Source organism: Zeus faber (genome assembly GCF_960531495.2).
Source record: "Zeus faber genome assembly, chromosome: 11".
Classification (NCBI taxonomy): Eukaryota; Metazoa; Chordata; class Actinopteri; order Zeiformes; family Zeidae; genus Zeus; species Zeus faber.
The window spans coordinates 20,455,016-20,472,624 of record NC_137205.1 but is presented as its reverse complement, the minus strand read 5'-3'; the positions used below and the strand labels follow the sequence as shown (position 1 = coordinate 20,472,624).

Below are 17,609 nucleotides of genomic sequence, written 5' to 3'. Positions count from 1 at the left end.
CTGAGTTACTCACGGTTGCTTTCACCGTCTCTCTGACTAATGGTTTGTACACAGTACCCAAAATCTCAACACAGAAGGAGCAGAAGGAACAACATGCAGGAGACTCCTGCATGGGCTGTGTGGCTCATACACTGTTTGGAAACACAAGTGGTGACGGCTGTAGGTCTCATTGTCTTTACCTGTGAAGTGTGAATGGTTATTCATAGCTACCAAATATGTTCAAAAAATATAATAGTGTACTACTACTACTCATAATAATAATATTATTACTATTATATAATTTATATATATATATATATATATATATATATATATATATATATATATATATATATATATATATATTTATATATATATATATATATATATATTTATATAGCTGAAGGCAGGGTCCAGTTTAGTTGTGTTAGGTACGTATTACATTTTTCCGGGTTCTGTTAAACGCAGTACGAGTTACAATTTTCCGAGTATACGTTGAACGCCTCGTAGTTTTTTTCACTCAAGGTTTTCTGAGATTTGTTTGGTCTTTTCTTTAACACAAGTGTGACTCACCTCTAAGGATGGACGCTCTGTCCACTCCTTCTTGACTGACTGGCGATGCCACTTGGTCGGGTCGCACTGAGGGAAACCTGTCGTGATCGATTGGCCCAGATTTAATGTTTTGGAAATAAATTGTGAACAGTGGAAAGCTCTAATAGTGATCGCTTTGTGAATAGGCCGCACTGTTTTTATTTGTTTTAGTTTTTTGGGGATAAATGCGCAGCGGAGCATTTATCCCCATTTATTTTCTTCCATATGTTGTCATATATGAAAAGACCAAAAGTGAACCCTCTAAGCGGACTACTTGATTACTATAAGGGAATTATTTAAACAGCATATCTGTAGGAATCATTCCGTCCCAAACTTTCTGACCCATATGAGCGGTTGATCACTGTAACCGTGATCACTTAAAGAGGTTTCCACTGTATAAATAAAGACATGTTTACTTTAAATGAAGTATCTCATTTTTAATGTGTTTTTCCAATCTTTGGGCACTTACGTCACTGAATGTTCCTCTTGTGTCGTTTAGTCTAAATGTCCCTCAAGAACGTTTTTCTAATTACAATCGTTCCTGGATCATGCAGTGCAAACACAAAATAAAGGTCCCTCTAAAGATTCTTAGAACTTCCTGCTGTGCGAAAGCGCCTTCTCTGACCGATCATGGTCTTTTGGGGTTTTTAGAAAAATTATTCTGAGTTTCCTTTAAAACGCGCCGTCGGCTCAAGTTGCCTGTCTACGCGTGGAAAACGCTATGCAGTCCACAGGGCGCAGGTCACTGGATGGGAATGACTTCCGAGAGACGAAGCTTGGACTCATTTGATGATGTCACAAAGCGGGCTGCTCCTGAAACCAATCAAATCGTGCCAACGTTGTTCTACTACGACGTTGATCAAACTCCAACAACAAGAAACAACAAACCATGTCTGTGTGTACTGCGGTTGTCGTGCACCAGATACTTTTGTCCAAAAAAAAAACGGCAAGAAGATTTAAAAATAAAAACTCCTGCGGGCTGGACCTCTAGTACTAAGAGACAGAGAGAGGGTCTATTTTGTTGCCGTTCAATGGCCTCAATGCCATCTGCAGAGAGTATAACAAAGTGGCTTTCAAGTGAAATCTCTCTCTCTCTCTCTCTCTCTCTCTCTCTCTCTCTCTCTCTCTCTCTCTCTCTCGCTGTCTGTCCCGCTCTACACCTTTATCTCTCTTTACCTCTTTACCTCTCTACCTTGTGAATCTATTCCGACAGTTCACAGTTGGCATAACGAAGGATTCTTTTTAATAAGCTGTTCGCTGAGCAGTTGCGGTCTCCATGGCGTCCCCTCTGAAAAGCCTTGAAACGTAACAGGGCGATGCCGCAGGAGGGAGAAGAAAGAGAGGAAAAACTTTTATCGAGCAAAACGGAGAAGAAAACAGCGGCCTTTTGTGGAAAAATAGCGCGTCCTCAAAGGAGGCATTGAACGTTCAGACCTGTCTGTACGTGCGAGGAAGCACGGCGGGCATGGCAGAACAATGGCTCCCCGCGGGGTCCTGCTGGAGCTGTCCAGGCGGATGCACGAGCCGTGTGCCCGGGTGACGGCGGAGCTCAGAGGAACAAAGTAACAAAGGATGTACCGCAGCGAGGACAAAGAAATTGGCTGCATTTTTATATATATATATATATATATATATATATATATATATATATATATATATATATATATACATCACACTCACCTCCATTCATGACACAACAAACAAATGATCGCGACAAATGATTCAGCACCACGGACAGCGTCCCTTCAGGAATCGGGCCCGGTGCTGAGCAGTCAGTACTTATAACGGGCAACCGACGCAAACCTGGAGGTGACGCAGCCGCACGCCAACCCTGATCAACATCCGGTGTTTGTGAAACAGGCGGAAGGAGAGGGGTGAGAGAGCTGAGAAGAAAGCAAGCGTTGCAGATGGGAAAGCCACCGGAAGGTCGGTACAGAGACTTCCGTTTTTGGGGAGAAGGCATTCTGCCGTCGTTCGGCCGCCACTCCCTCTCCCGTGAGGACAACCAGTCTGTTTGGCTGCATTCACTTGATCTCCAACGCTTCATTACGCCACACGGCTAGAGATTCCAGACAGTAACAAAATAACGGATTGGATTACTGCGATTTATTTGTGATGGTGCTATAGATGTCAGTAATTAAGTAGTTTGTTGATTTCAGAGTTTAATAGAATTAGTAGAAATTCCACTTCCATGAATAACTCAACTGGACACATTTGGTATTTTTAATGTGCAACTCGTAAACTAAAATTTGTGGTGATGTGATGTTTGTAATATTTTAGGATTGGAATATTTTGCGACACTGCAATCAAATTCATTTTTAACTAAAAACTTTTGTTATTTTAACAGATGGCAGTACAGTGTACAAGTACAGTGAGAGGCCCTTTTTTTCACAGGACGAAAGGGAAAATCCGAATAAACAGGGTAAAATAAATAAGAACATCGGTCACTCTCTAACTGCTGAGACCTGGAAAACGGGATCACGGGCCAAAAAGGGTTGAGAACCCCTGTTCTTAGGTGTTTATAACACCCCTTTTTTTTTTATTCTCAAGTCCTCTAATTTGATTCCTGAACTTGCGGGCGGCATCTGTGCTGTCATCTCCCGGTCGGTGTGTTATCCCGCTGCAGAGCGGAGACTGGGAACATGGAAACACCACATCACCGCGCAACCCTCTCCCATCATTTATTATTGATTTAGCACTAGAAGTGGGTTAGAGGTGGAGGGAGAGCGGCAGGAATTGAGCGAGAGAGAGAGCGAGAGAGAGAGAGAGAGAGAGAGAGAGAGAGAGCGAGAGAGAGAGAGAGAGAGAGAGAGAGAGAGGGGGCGGCTGGTCGGGCAGGTGAAATTCACAGTCACCCGATTGAATTAGTGGGGGAAAAAAAAGAAACAGACAGAAGGAGAGAGAGACGGAGAGGGGGAGGATGTACTCTAAGGAATCAAGGGAAAAAGGGAAAGTAGGGATGAGAGAGCGCCTGCAAGAATCTGTTGCTTAGATTTATGCGGGGAAAGATGGGATGACGACTTTATGCAGGTGAGACAGCGGGGAAGAGAGAGAGAGAGATAAAGAGAGCTATGACTTTAGTTTTTTCTGTATATGTGTTACCTTAGAATTAAACCCTTCCAGGTATCTTTGTGTCAAAAATACTCCAACTTACTCAGAACCGACAGTGATTAAAACCGCAAAACTGTCCTAACAAAATAAGGTCTTTATCAAACATTTGTCAAATATTATCTTAAAAATTATAATTATCCAGTAATACCTTTATAATAATGGATTACCAAGGTTACAAAGTGCTTCACATAATTAGAAACATAATACTGACAAAAGACTATTGGGGACACTTCAATCCGGAAACTTCTGAAAACAACTGCATCAAAGACATGAAATAAATAAAATAAAAGACATATAAGTAAATGAATAAATAAATGTACATTAAAGAAATTCATAAATAACTGTTTGTCATCAGCTGGAGCCTGCAGCCGGAGCAGGCAGTGATCATCAGCCATAACTGTGTCGTGTGGTGGTCAGAATTGTAGCTTTTTACTGGATCTGTTTTTTTTTATCCTTTTTTTTTTTTGGACTATGTGTCATTGCATCGTCCAAAACAACTTATAATCAGCACATTTTGTCACAGCACCAAAGGGAAAGAGATCCTCCGAAGACGGACGGGTGAGATTTTTTTCTCGAATTGACGGGTCCACAAATTGGGCATCGGGACAAGAGTAAAGACCCAAGACTCCAAAGGGTGAAGAAATAGTGGGGCTCCATAGATGGACAGAACGTTTCCATACAGTACAGTATTTATTCCAATAACACCACCCGCCCCGCAAACGGTGGTTTTGGATTTTCTGTGTTACTCTACAGGGGTTTACTGCTTGTATAATCAAAAGCAGCGTTTGTTTGCCTCTCGGCGGACGCGTCTCCGCTCGCCATCGTTTTGACTCAGGAGTCTCATTATGTAACGACGGAAACTCAGCTTTTATTGAGTTTTCTAATTCAGGCGCGCCAAGGCTGAGTTGCGATGCACGTAGCTCGGCGACGACACGACTTAAAGGGGTGTTGTTCCGGTCTATCCTCCATCCCATCGACAATAATACATCTAAGTTGATGTTTACGCCGGCACGGCCGTCACAGCTCTCATTTCGGAGACAACTTTGACAACAGCATGTCCGCCAAGTAAAAAAAAATCCCCAAATAAAAAATCGAACGTCAAACATCAAATACTGAGTGGGTACTGGCGAGTTGCAAAGTCTTTCAAAGAATCTGGGCGCAAACAGGGGAGAGGGCTTTCAGACAGGAGCGGATACCAACTGTCAGTCCAACGCTAGGCGGCCGACCCAAAATCGTATTTGGATGTCTCCGCGGCCAGAAAGTGGAACACCACTCCGGGATTTTCGAGTCAACCGCGTGGATTTGCTAAATAGCGTCAACCCAGGGGGGTCCAGCTGGTGAGCCGGATCAGTGGGCGGCTGGAGCGTGAACACCGGGGGCAGGATTTTTACTTTCTGAACCTGGAATTGTCCACCTCCACTCGGCCTCCGTCGCTTCCCCGGGTTCGGCTGGTCGCCCCCGCTCCCTTCCTGGGAAAACCTTCTTGTCGTCAGGAGGAACCTGGAACCGTGAAGCCCCGGTGAGACGGCGACTGTGATAACAGGCTCTCCCAACGACCTCGACTCGGCTTGATCTGACCGGATCATAAACATGAAGCCCCGACGTCTGAGCCGGGAGTTTGGCGGGTCGCCGATGCGGTCGCGTCACGGGAGCTCGGCCTGAGCGCGGGTCGGCGTTCACTTTGAGTCTTGTGTTTGGGTTTTACACGGGGGTGGGAGAGCTTTGCACCTACAGCAAAATCAGGTCTGTTTGTTTATTTGGATTGCCATAGGATATGAAATAGAAAAGACTACGCCACACCACAGGCAGTGATTCCTATTTAGTCACCGTTCTATTCAAAATTTTCATCATTTCTTCTTGCTGTCTGAAGACGGTCCCGATCTGCCATTGATCCCTTTTGACTTGGCCGTAAGCACAGTTCAGCTGCTCACCGTGTGCACATGCAACTGTTTCACAACTGTTTTCCATGCACAACATTCGGATTGAAAAATATTTTTTTATGGCTTTTTATATGACTATATGACAAAAGGTGTTTGACGTCTGTGTGCGCCCACGTGCGTGAGTGCTTTGTCGATATGAATGGGGTTAGATTAGGCGGCAAACACACACAACTACACACCTTTCAACACATTTCTTGCTTTTCCAAACCCCCAAATATTACCGCTGAGCAATGACACAATTTACGGTCTGCAGTCCGGCGCCACCAACGGCACCAGAATCAACTTAAGGTCAGCAAAAGATAGAATGTACTACTTGAGAACGCGCGTGTGTGTGCGTGCGTGCGTGCGTGCGTGCGTGCGTGCGTGCGTGTGTGTGTGTGTGTGTGTGTGTGTGTGTATGTGCGTGCGTGCGTCTGCGAGAGCTTAGTGGCGGCTCCATGCAGATGAAGCCGGTGGGGAAAACATGCAGGGGGGTGCAGGCTGGGCTGGATGTTTTCGAGGACCTTTTATCCTCTGGACATTAGCGCCCCCCAGTGGTTACATTGGAGTACTGAAACACTATTGCTCACGGAGCCTGTGGCGACGCCACAACATGAACGGCCTCAAAACGTGCGAATTCCTCCAATTTCGGTTGAGAAACCTCCGTTTGAACATGATTGATACTATTCTCTGAGGAAATACTTTCCCCCGAGAGAGTAATTTATTTTTTATCTGACCTCTACCGGTAACGGCAGATGTATTATCACCAGTTGATATGCATCGACGTGTGTGTGTGTGTGTGTGTGTGTGTGTGTGTGTGTGTGTGTGTGTGTGTGTGTGTGTGTGTGTGTGTGTGTGTTTTCTAATTTACAGCTTGAATTAAAAAAGTACTAACCCTCCAATTTTCAGATTTTATCTTTACTTGGTGCCAAATTGTAGCCGTATTAAAGCAGCACTATGTACCTTTTGGTATTTGGAATGGGGCGCCCCCACAGTTTCTGAGTGCAAATGCACGAATGGAATAGACGCCTTCTCCATGTTACAAGTCATTGTAGCATCATAATGAATTTGAAGCTGTGATTTTAATGTTGGAACAAAAAAAACAAACAAAAAAAAAGTTATATCGTTGTACTGTTACCACTACAATTCGATGTTTGATATTTAATAATCAATGACTAATCATTTGTATTTGTCTCGTTTAGGGCACCACCCCCCCGTTTTGATTTTGTTGGGGGGAAAAAAGGGAATGGGTTCATTGAGGTAGGTCCATCACCAGGCGTAACTCGTCAGCCTCAGAAGGGTTAAGGCGTTCTTCACCGTTCACGTTGACTCCGGAGTTCAACGGTTGAGGAAAACCAACAGGCAACCTCTTTCCAATAAATGTATTTATTTTATCACACTTTATCCACTTGAACCGTTGAAATTATAGTGAACATAACATCGAATGAACACAAACAAAATAAATGGTAATTAAAATAAAATGGGGAAAGGCAAGAAATGATCAAGAGAACTCGTATAAGTTTGCCCTGCCTGCTGTGGTCAATGTGGGAAGAAAAAATAAAAAATATTCAAGATTCAAGATTCAAGATTTTTATTTGTCACATACATATACATACTTCCATACATATATGCAGTGAAATGTAATGCAACGCACCCGGTGATAGCACACAAGAAGTCCTAGGAAAAAGTACTAAAATAAAATAAAATAAAAAGTAGAAAATTACTTTCTAATAGACCGACTAACTGACTCCTAAAACGTAATACAGTAAGTGGAATACTTATAGAATAAGATAAAAAATATATAGAATAAAATACAATAAAAAATAAATTGAAATAAAATGGAATAGGTTGAAGGAATATGGCTATGTATATACAGATATGTGCATTAAAAGTGGCATGTGAATTAAAGTGGCATGTGAATGTGAATAGTGTGAGGTAGTGTTTGGGATAATACAGCACAGTATACAACAGTACGGCGCAGCAATACGGCATCACGAACAACCCTGAACAGTGATACAGTATGCGGTACAGTATGCTACATACAGTACAGTAGGTAGTGGAGCCTAGTGCATGGCTCAGTTAGGACCCCTGGTGAGGTCAGCATTGACAGTTCTGATGGCTTGAGGGAAGAAACTCCGTCTCAGTCTCTCTGTTCTCGCTGCGTGACTGCGGAGGCGCTTGCCTGACCGCAGCAGCTGAAACAGTCCGTTGTTGGGGTGATGAGGATCCTTCATGATCCTACGGGCTCTGCTACTACACCTCCTGGTGTATAACTCCTGCAAGGGGGGGAGGGTAGTTCCAGTGGTACGTTCAGCTGAACGCACCACCCTCTGCAGGGCCCGCCTGTCCTGGGCAGTACAGTTCCCAAACCAGGCAGTGATGTTGCCTGTCAGGATGCTCTCCACTGCTCCAGAGTAGAAGGACTTGAGGATCCTCACCGAGACCCGGAATTTCCTCAGCTGCCTGAGGTGGTAGAGACGCTGCCTCGCCTTTCTCACCAGAGTGTCTGTATGAACAGTCCATGTTAAGTCCTCTGTGATGTGGACTCCCAGATATCTGAAGCTGCTCACCCTATCGACAGAAGTCCCATTAATCCACAACGGCGCGTGCGTCCTCGATTGTGATCCACGCCTAAAGTCCACAATCAGCTCCTTGGTTTTGCTGACGTTCAGGTGGAGGCTGTTGTCCTGGCACCAGAGTGACAGGTCAGCCACCTCCTCGCGGTAGGCCTTCTCATCGCAGTCGGTGATCAGGCCCACGACCACGGTGTCGTCAGCAAACTTGATGATGGTGTTGGAGCTGGACCTGGCCATACAGTCATGTGTGTACAGGGAGTACAGTAGGGGGCTGAGGACGCAGCCCTGGGGGGATCCTGTATTCAGGGTGAGGGAGCTTGACATGTACTTCCCCACCTTGACCACCTGGGGGCGGCCTGTGAGGAAGTCCAGGATCCAGGTGCACAGCGGAGCATTCAATCCTAGCTCCAACAACTTGACAGCCAGTCTGGTGGGGACTATGGTGTTGAAAGCTGAACTATAATCAATGAACAGCATTCTCACATAGGCCCCCTTCTGGCCATCCAGGTGCGTGAGCGTGGTGTGCAGTACCTGAGAGACCGCGTCATCCGTGGATCTGTTCTGCCGGTACGCGAACTGCAACGGGTCCAAGGTGCGGGGGAGGGAGGCGCAGATGTAATCCTTAATCAGCCTCTCGAAACACTTCATGACCACCGAGGTGAGGGCCACCGGACGGTAGTCATTCAGGCAGGTTGGAGAGGCGATCTTCGGGACAGGAACGACGGTGGACAGAAATATATTGTTAAATGTCTGTTAATGTTGGTGAGGAACAATTAAGTGAAGCGGGGAGCAGATAGGGTTAATTCTCAAACAATAATTAACTTACGCTCAGCTGCCCCTGCTATTAAAGAACCCCACAAGAGAGTTAAATGCAATACTGAGATTTCCTGAGAATGAAGCACCGACCAAAACACCATCGAAAAGTTCCCTGTAAAGTTTACTGCAGTTTACTGCAGTTAAATGGCAATTTACCCAGATTTTGGCATGTATACCTGGCAACCCCCAACTGACTAGAAACAGCGCTTCACAGCTGATAATTACTGTGCCCGGCGGGTGAAAAGTCAAAAATAGTTCTGGATGTGGAAGTAGTCAGAAAAACGAAGATCTTGTTTGTCTTTGTTACCCGTCAAGACACAGGATGAATCGCTTCAAGAAACCAAACCTTTGAGACCCAGCAAGGCGTATTTCTATTCGGAAACCCCAATAGTCCGAAAAATGTCGGGTGACAGATGGTTACGTTTAGATATCAAGTTGGACACGGTTGGGGTGTCGTCTATGTACCAGTGTTTAGAAAAAGAAGAAGATTCTTTATCTGTTAAGTTGTTATGTTTTCTACGAGGCCTTGCCGTTTGAGCATAAAAGGGTTTGAAGCTTTTTATTCATTTCATCCTATGCAGTTTTGTGAGTTCTTGAACAATTAGATGTAATACAGAAATGGAGGTACACCCGTGACCTTCAGGATGGTACACTGCTTTCTGACTCATGTTTGGTACATGTGAGTTGCAGTTGATAAATTCATTGCCTGATTGCAATCAGCCTTACCAAGCCCAAGCAAATCAACCGATGTGACATAAATAACACAGTTTGTATTGGCCGATTCTGTTTCAGCGTCAGTTTACTGGATAGTACACGTGCAGGAAATATTGAGGGTTACTACGGTTTCGGGCGCTGCAAGATCTGCTGCTTGGGCTACTATAAAAAAAAAAAAAAAGGGTCTGAAAAGTCAAAAGGGAATAGAGAACAAATGACATCATTGGTGTTGTTTTTGAGTTGTCTGTCAACGTCCCAAAGTAAACACCATGGGATGTAGCTTAGGATTCTTTGACGACCTGTGGCACCCTAACCGGAAAAGCCCACAAGTGCATCTCCAGCATATCACACGCGACGGATGCTGTGACGTCACAGTGAGCGGGGCCCGAGGCGCTCCTATAAGAGGGGATTCCGTTCCAGTTGGAGCCAGAGGGTGGAGCAAGACCACCTCCAAGTCATATCCTCATGAGTAGTCTTCCGGGTCCCCCTTTCCCTCAACCCAGAAGTGTTACAATCAGGGAAAACAACACTTGCATAAAGAACCGTTCCCTCTGTGTCCGTGCCGCAGCCTAACCCATAACGCAACTTACCCAGCTCTTCTCACCCAAAAGCTTTCATTTCACCGCAACACTCAGGCTGCTGATGGTAGCAAAATGACTTTCTGTCTTACCTTCAACATCCTGATTCCAACGACAGCAGGATTTCCTGGCCAAATTAAGGAGGATGTTCGATAAGTAAAAAAAAAAAAAAAAATACACACACACACACACACACACACACACACACACACACACACACACACACACACACACACTCACGTTTATGCGACGTGCAACCCTTGTTCTACAATCCTACAATTCTTACCCTGTATTCTCACCCCACTTTTCAGCCTCTGCCTCTACTCGCTGGCCCTCAGCCGTCCACTTCCACGTTCGTCTCTGGAATGGCTCCCCTCCCCGATACACTCTCCTGGCTGCTCACTGGCCTCCTCCTCTTCTGTGAGTTGTTTTTTCGTTGTTGTTTTGTTGTTTTATATTGGCCCCTTCGTTGCGTTTTTGCATTCTTACACGTGGTCTAACACAAGTTGCGGGAGCTCCTTCGTGTAAGTATGCAGTTACATCATCTCCCCTCCGTCGGGTCTCCGCTGTGAACTGTGTCAAACGGCGGCTTTTGTATAGACCGAAGTTTTGCTGGTGGAACTATGATGCTATGAGTCTTCTTCGTTTTTGTATGAGATGTGAAACAATTTGTGGGTCACAGGTCCACGTTGTCATTGCAAAGCAACAGCATTTTCCTGAAGTTATCATCAGGGCCTCTTTGCATGTTATTCCTGTCCTGAAAAAAGGATTATTGAGGCTCAGGAAAATCCTTTATACTTTTTCAATGTGTGTGTGTGTGTGTGTGTGTGTGTGTGTGTGTGTGTGTGTGTGTGTGTGTGTCTCTTAAGCTGTAGCATACACCGTTGACGGCGTTAACCTCAGAGTCCTGCCAAGGACGAACGTGAAGAGCGGCACAGTGGTGACCCTGCGCTGCAAGGTCAGGAACAGCCTCGTGCACAGTTTCCAGTTCTTCCGGGACAACATCCTCATCCTCGCGGTCAACAGCACGGACACCGAGCTGGTGTATCGCCTCAACCCTGCCAGAGCAGGCGACTCTGGGATCTACAAGTGTATGGTCTCCATGAAGGGGGACCTAAAAGCCAGCTTGGCCGAAAAACTCACAGTTTCAGGTAATCCAGTAAACCAGATAATCCAGTTTCTATGAACTGTTACCTTTCGTCATGAGCAAAGACTAGTATGTATTCAACAAATGACAACAGCAAAGAAATGTATTTTGTTATTTTTTTTAACACAGACAGGTGAACGGTTAGAAAGTGGGGAGGGGTTAGTTAACAGTTAACAAATTGAGATTTAGGGAACAGAAGAAGGGCTTTCCCTATGAGATTCAGAGCTCAGTGGAAGTCAAGCGTCCCGGGTTATCTTTTCAGTCTCCCATGATGTGGACAATATGTACATTGCAATATCCAAAACTGTGAGGTTAAAGGCTTTGTGTTGACGGCTCGTCTTCTCCTCTTTGCCCTTTCATGTGGATTGTCCATTGCACCCTGCAGGTCTGCAGACCCCAAAGCTGCAGCTCAGCATGACCACGCTCTACAAAGGTGACATCGTGACGGCCACCTGCAGCGCCCCTGAAGAAAAGGGTCCCCTCAAATTCCGATTTTACCAGGACCGTAGAACCAAATATTCCCCGCTGATAACAGAACAGGTTTCTAATGGTAACCTTTCGGAGACCAAACTGTTCCTGAGACAAGCCGGTGACTATTTCCTGTACTGTGACTACACCGTCTCCAGAGTTCCACAGGCTGGGTACTCCAATCATAGCAACGTGGTTAAAGTCCAAGTCATAGGTAATTAGATGAAGTGTTAGGACCGAAGTCAGATTGAACAATAAAGCCAACTGAGGTCTGTTGCCCCGATAGAGGCCAAAGTTGTCACAACTTTGTTTCCATTCGTCTTCTCTTCCAATGATCTTTTTTTTCCGATTATTTCATTTTTAAAATTTGGTTTCGTTTTCCGTCTAATGTGCAAGAACAACCGACTTGACAGCGCCCACATCTACATATATTGGCTTCTGAATGTTACGTACATAAATGAACAGTGTCGAATTGTCCTCTTATATGAGACGTTTTTTAACCTACAGAATACACCATTGACTCTGTTAACCTCACGATTCTGCCGAGGAGGGTGAAGAGGGTCATGACGGTGGATTTTCACTGTCAGATCAACGTCACCGGCGAGCCTTCGCTCCCCCTCATACACACTTTCCAGCTCATCCGGGACAATACCCACATCGTCCACATGGTCAACACCACGGACACCGAGTTCCTGTATCGCATTGACTTTGCCAGGGTGGCCGACTCTGGAGACTACAGGTGTCAGGTCTCCGTGAAGGACAACAGAGTAACCAGCATGGCCAAAATACTCAACATTTTAGGTAATCCAGTATAACAGATAATCTAGTTTCTATAAACCGTTGTTACTCCTCTGCATAAGCAAAGACTTATCTCTGTAGTCTCCTATAATGTGGGAAATATGAACATTGCAACCTCCACAATAGTGAGGTTGAGGCTTGGTGTTGACGGCTCTTCCTCTTTGCCTTTCCATGTGGATTGTCTCTTGCACCCTGTAGGTCTGGAGACCCCAACGCTGGAGCTCAGTGTGACCACACTCTACGAAACTGAGGATCTGGTGGCCACCTGCAGCGCTCCGCAGGAAAAGGGCCCCCTTATCTTCGACTTTCATCTGCTACCCCAAAACAATGGAGCGCTGAAGGGGCATTGGTCAAATTTTGGGAACTTTACTGAGACCACACTGGTCCTGAAACAAGCCGGGGTCTTCACCATATTCTGTGACTATATGGCATATCCACAGTTTTGCAGGTCCAATCATAGCAACGTGATTCAAGTCACAGTCAAAGGTAATTTGATGAACAGTTAGGACCAAGCTTAGAAGTCAGATTGAAGAGTAAAGCCAAAGGTCTGATGGCCCTCAAGTAGCTTTGTTTCAAAACAATGAACCTTCTAAATTCCCATGTAAGTCAATGGAGGCCTTGCAAGTCATGTTATTTTTCAGCAGTTATTTTTTTCAGAATGTTTTTTTTATGTTTTATTTATTTATTTTAAAATTTCCCCCTCAAAATATTTTAACTCAACTTAAATAATGAGATTCAATTTTTGGTGTTAAATTTTGACTTTTTGTCAGTAACGTGCAAGTTTGTCATTCAAACAAACCATTGTTTATTATCGGCAGATGAAATGTTTAATGCTTTTTGGGGGATGGGGGAAATTAGTCTCCCAAGGCAGCCTCGCCGTGAATATGTTTGCTAGCCCTTGGGAGAAGGCGTCACCACCTGGAAATGTGGTGAAATATGATTTTGATGTTGCTTTTTCAGGTGTTCATAATCAGTTCAGTGCATTTTGTATTATCTCTGTCTCCCTCAACAGAACTCTTCAGCTCCCCCATCATGGACGTGTCTCCCAACACCACTGTCTTTGAAGGTGACATCATAGAGGTGGACTGTAAAGTCAAGAATTCGAGCAAAAACGTCACCCTTTATCTCACCAAAGACGACATACATATCCTCAAGGAGGCAGTTCTCCATTTACGTCATAGCTTCACAGTGCAAGAGGCCGACTCTGGGGAGTATGTGTGTGCAGCTGAGTGGGGCATGGCAGAGAAAGTAACGTCCCAAAACATAACAGTCAAAGGCAAGTACTAGATATCCTGATTTTGAGAAGTCTGGACAAGGCATAATTTATGCAAGAAATGCTGTATTGTAAAGGAATACTGTGTGAAAGTGTGGAAAAAAAACGATGGAGAGCATCGTTTGGTATTTTATTTTATTTATTTATTTAATCATTTTTTTTATTTTTCAAAATGAACCCCCTTAAAACCAAACCGGCGCCACCTCACTTTCCCTCACCTTCTGCGAGTAGTCTGTAGAACGAGAAAGTTTACTTTTATTGTAGATTGAGCCTTCTACACATATTTTTCCTCTGTTCTACATCCTTCACATTTTCAAACAGTCCAAGGCTAGGGACAAAACCGTGACCCTGGAAAAATTTTAAAATAAAACATTTTTCCCAATCACTGGCAAATGACACATTGTGCGCAAAACATTGCACGAATGATATCACAGCGCAAACACACCCATAAAGTTTTGCTGCAGAGTGCTATTTGCCCTTGTTTTGCATCTGATTGCGGATCCGCGGATATGCGCAGACTCAAACACTATACTTTTAGATTAAAATGTTGTAATTTTTAGTATTAGTAAGTTTATGTGCAGTGACTATAAAACATTTAAATAGTATGATTAAATCCATAATAAAACATACTCTTGCCACGCAGTTGATTTATTACATCAATAAATTGTGTATTCCCCATTGTCCCCATCACTCACGGAGCTTGTTTCGTTCCATTAGGAAATAGAGTACAATAAAATAACCTACATCTAAAATAAAAACATACTGGGTTTTTTTTGTCCCAGCGTCCTTGTGCCCGTTGGTAGTTGTACCTGTAACCGTTGATACTTGCACTGTTGGTACTTCGACCGCTGTCTTCCTCCATTGCGCACTGAGAGAGACAGTTGTGGAAATTTTATTTTTTGGTCCACGAAACCACCAGCTCTCTGAAGACGGTAATAATGTCCCACACATGCAATGTGTGCTGTGTGTGGCAATTCGCGCCGGTGTTTGTGAATTGCATTTTTGCAACAAGAATCATTTGCATAGAATGGGGCCAATTTTGCATCAAATGTATGAATAATACCTAATTTAAATACGTACAAATAGCAATGTAGCGCCAAAATGCTATTTGCATGGCAGCCAAGTTTGCGGTGCATTTCACTGTTTGTGGGTGCTTTGTTAGACCATTGCTTTTTGTATTATATGCGCAGGTTTAGTGGGCGCAAAGGCCGCGCAATCCTTTTGTGAATTTGTTAATTTTCTTAATTTGTGACTCAAATCTGATTTCACATGCAGAGAATACAAATGTGGTTGTTTTATGTTACCTAAAGATTATCTGCATTGTCATCTGCATTATTGTAAGGAATCAAAGTGAAAACACATTGACAACATTACAAACATTACATTTCAAGAAATGTGTATTCATTAAACAAAATGTGATTTTCTGTCTCAACTTAACAGAGCTATTTTCAAAGCCACAGCTGATTATGGAGCCCATAGACATATTTGAAGGAGAACTTTTCACACTGAAGTGCTCCATCTCAAAATACTCTGAGAGGATCCTCCATAAAGACATAGAGTTTTCCATCTACAGAGACAACGTCCAACTGGCCAAAACTGAAACATACAGCACTGTTGCACATCCTTCCCAAAACGGAAGCTACTCTTGTAAAGCCCAAGCAAATTGGAATGGAAGCATATTCGTGAAAGAGAGCGCAACAGAAGTTGTTGCAGTCAAAGGTAAGTCATTGTGGAAAATAATATGTGAAAATGAATCTTTACGTTTACATATATTTCTCATTACTGTTCCATTAGAGTGCTATTTGCCCTTGTTTTGCATCTGATTGCGGATCCGCGGATATGCGCAGACTCAAACACTATACTTTTAGATTAAAATGTTGTAATTTTTAGTATTAGTAAGTTTATGTGCAGTGACTATAAAACATTTAAATAGTATGATTAAATCCATAATAAAACATACTCTTGCCACGCAGTTGATTTATTACATCAATAAATTGTGTATTCCCCATTGTCCCCATCACTCACGGAGCTTGTTTCGTTCCATTAGGAAATAGAGTACAATAAAATAACCTACATCTAAAATAAAAACATACTGGGTTTTTTTTGTCCCAGCGTCCCTGTGCCCGTTGGTAGTTGTACCTGTAACCGTTGATACTTGCACTGTTGGTACTTCGACCGCTGTCTTCCTCCATTGCGCACTGAGAGAGACAGTTGTGGAAATTTTATTTTTTGGTCCACGAAACCACCAGCTCTCTGAAGACGGTAATAATGTCCCACACATGCAATGTGTGCTGTGTGTGGCAATTCGCGCCGGTGTTTGTGAATTGCATTTTTGCAACAAGAATCATTTGCATAGAATGGGGCCAATTTTGCATCAAATGTATGAATAATACCTAATTTAAATACGTACAAATAGCAATGTAGCGCCAAAATGCTATTTGCATGGCAGCCAAGTTTGCGGTGCATTTCACTGTTTGTGGGTGCTTTGTTAGACCATTGCTTTTTGTATTATATGCGCAGGTTTAGTGGGCGCAAAGGCCGCGCAATCCTTTTGTGAATTTGTTAATTTTCTTAATTTGTGACTCAAATCTGATTTCACATGCAGAGAATACAAATGTGGTTGTTTTATGTTACCTAAAGATTATCTGCATTGTCATCTGCATTATTGTAAGGAATCAAAGTGAAAACACATTGACAACATTACAAACATTACATTTCAAGAAATGTGTATTCATTAAACAAAATGTGATTTTCTGTCTCAACTTAACAGAGCTATTTTCAAAGCCACAGCTGATTATGGAGCCCATAGACATATTTGAAGGAGAACTTTTCACACTGAAGTGCTCCATCTCAAAATACTCTGAGAGGATCCTCCATAAAGACATAGAGTTTTCCATCTACAGAGACAACGTCCAACTGGCCAAAACTGAAACATACAGCACTGTTGCACATCCTTCCCAAAACGGAAGCTACTCTTGTAAAGCCCAAGCAAATTGGAATGGAAGCATATTCGTGAAAGAGAGCGCAACAGAAGTTGTTGCAGTCAAAGGTAAGTCATTGTGGAAAATAATATGTGAAAATGAATCTTTACGTTTACATATATTTCTCATTACTGTTCCTTTCAATGAAGTCCACCATCTAATTTTCTTACTTCACTTACCTTAACTTATGTTACCACATCTTATATAATCTTCTAACTGTACCTTACCTTCTTACCTTACCTTAGCATATCTTACCTCACCTTGACAGATGTTTCACACATCTTGCGATGCAGTTGCACACATCATCAGTGATGTAACCTGGGGTCATCTGGTGTTTCGGGTCAATCAACAATTAGGCACATTCGCCCAGTGATCTATATGTGGGTGACAGTGTCTAAGTAGCCTGCGTGGCCCACGGATTGCCCCCTTTGATCCACAGCCGTCATCCACAGGCCCTCTCTGGGTTCTCTGTGGTCTGCTGACAGCCATGGATAGTTTGGTGTCATTTGAGTCTTTATTGCAGCACAGGTAACCATGAACTCCTTGGTCTGACCTCTGAAGGGGAGTCATACCTGGTTGTTCATGGTAGGCCCAGCTACCTGCACAGAAAGTGGCTGATCCTCCTTTCAAAGTGCTTGACAGTGGTCAAGGGCCATAG

General features: G+C 43.7%; 1 protein-coding gene across 1 annotated transcript; it reads left to right on the top strand.

Annotated features, from left to right (window-relative positions):
• Window positions 1-10,393: 10,393 nt before the first annotated feature.
• Window positions 10,394-13,984, top strand: LOC307237334 (platelet endothelial cell adhesion molecule-like; the record flags this gene model as incomplete). The annotated part of the gene is made up of 7 exons (XM_080010047.1): window positions 10,394-10,440; window positions 10,596-10,704; window positions 11,160-11,435; window positions 11,817-12,113; window positions 12,407-12,700; window positions 12,896-13,183; window positions 13,710-13,984. Exons 2-7 carry the CDS (start codon window positions 10,650-10,652, stop codon window positions 13,982-13,984), a joined length of 1,485 nt encoding a protein of 494 aa, XP_079866173.1. The 5' UTR covers window positions 10,394-10,440; window positions 10,596-10,649.
• Between the last annotated feature and the right edge of the window lie 3,625 nt (window positions 13,985-17,609).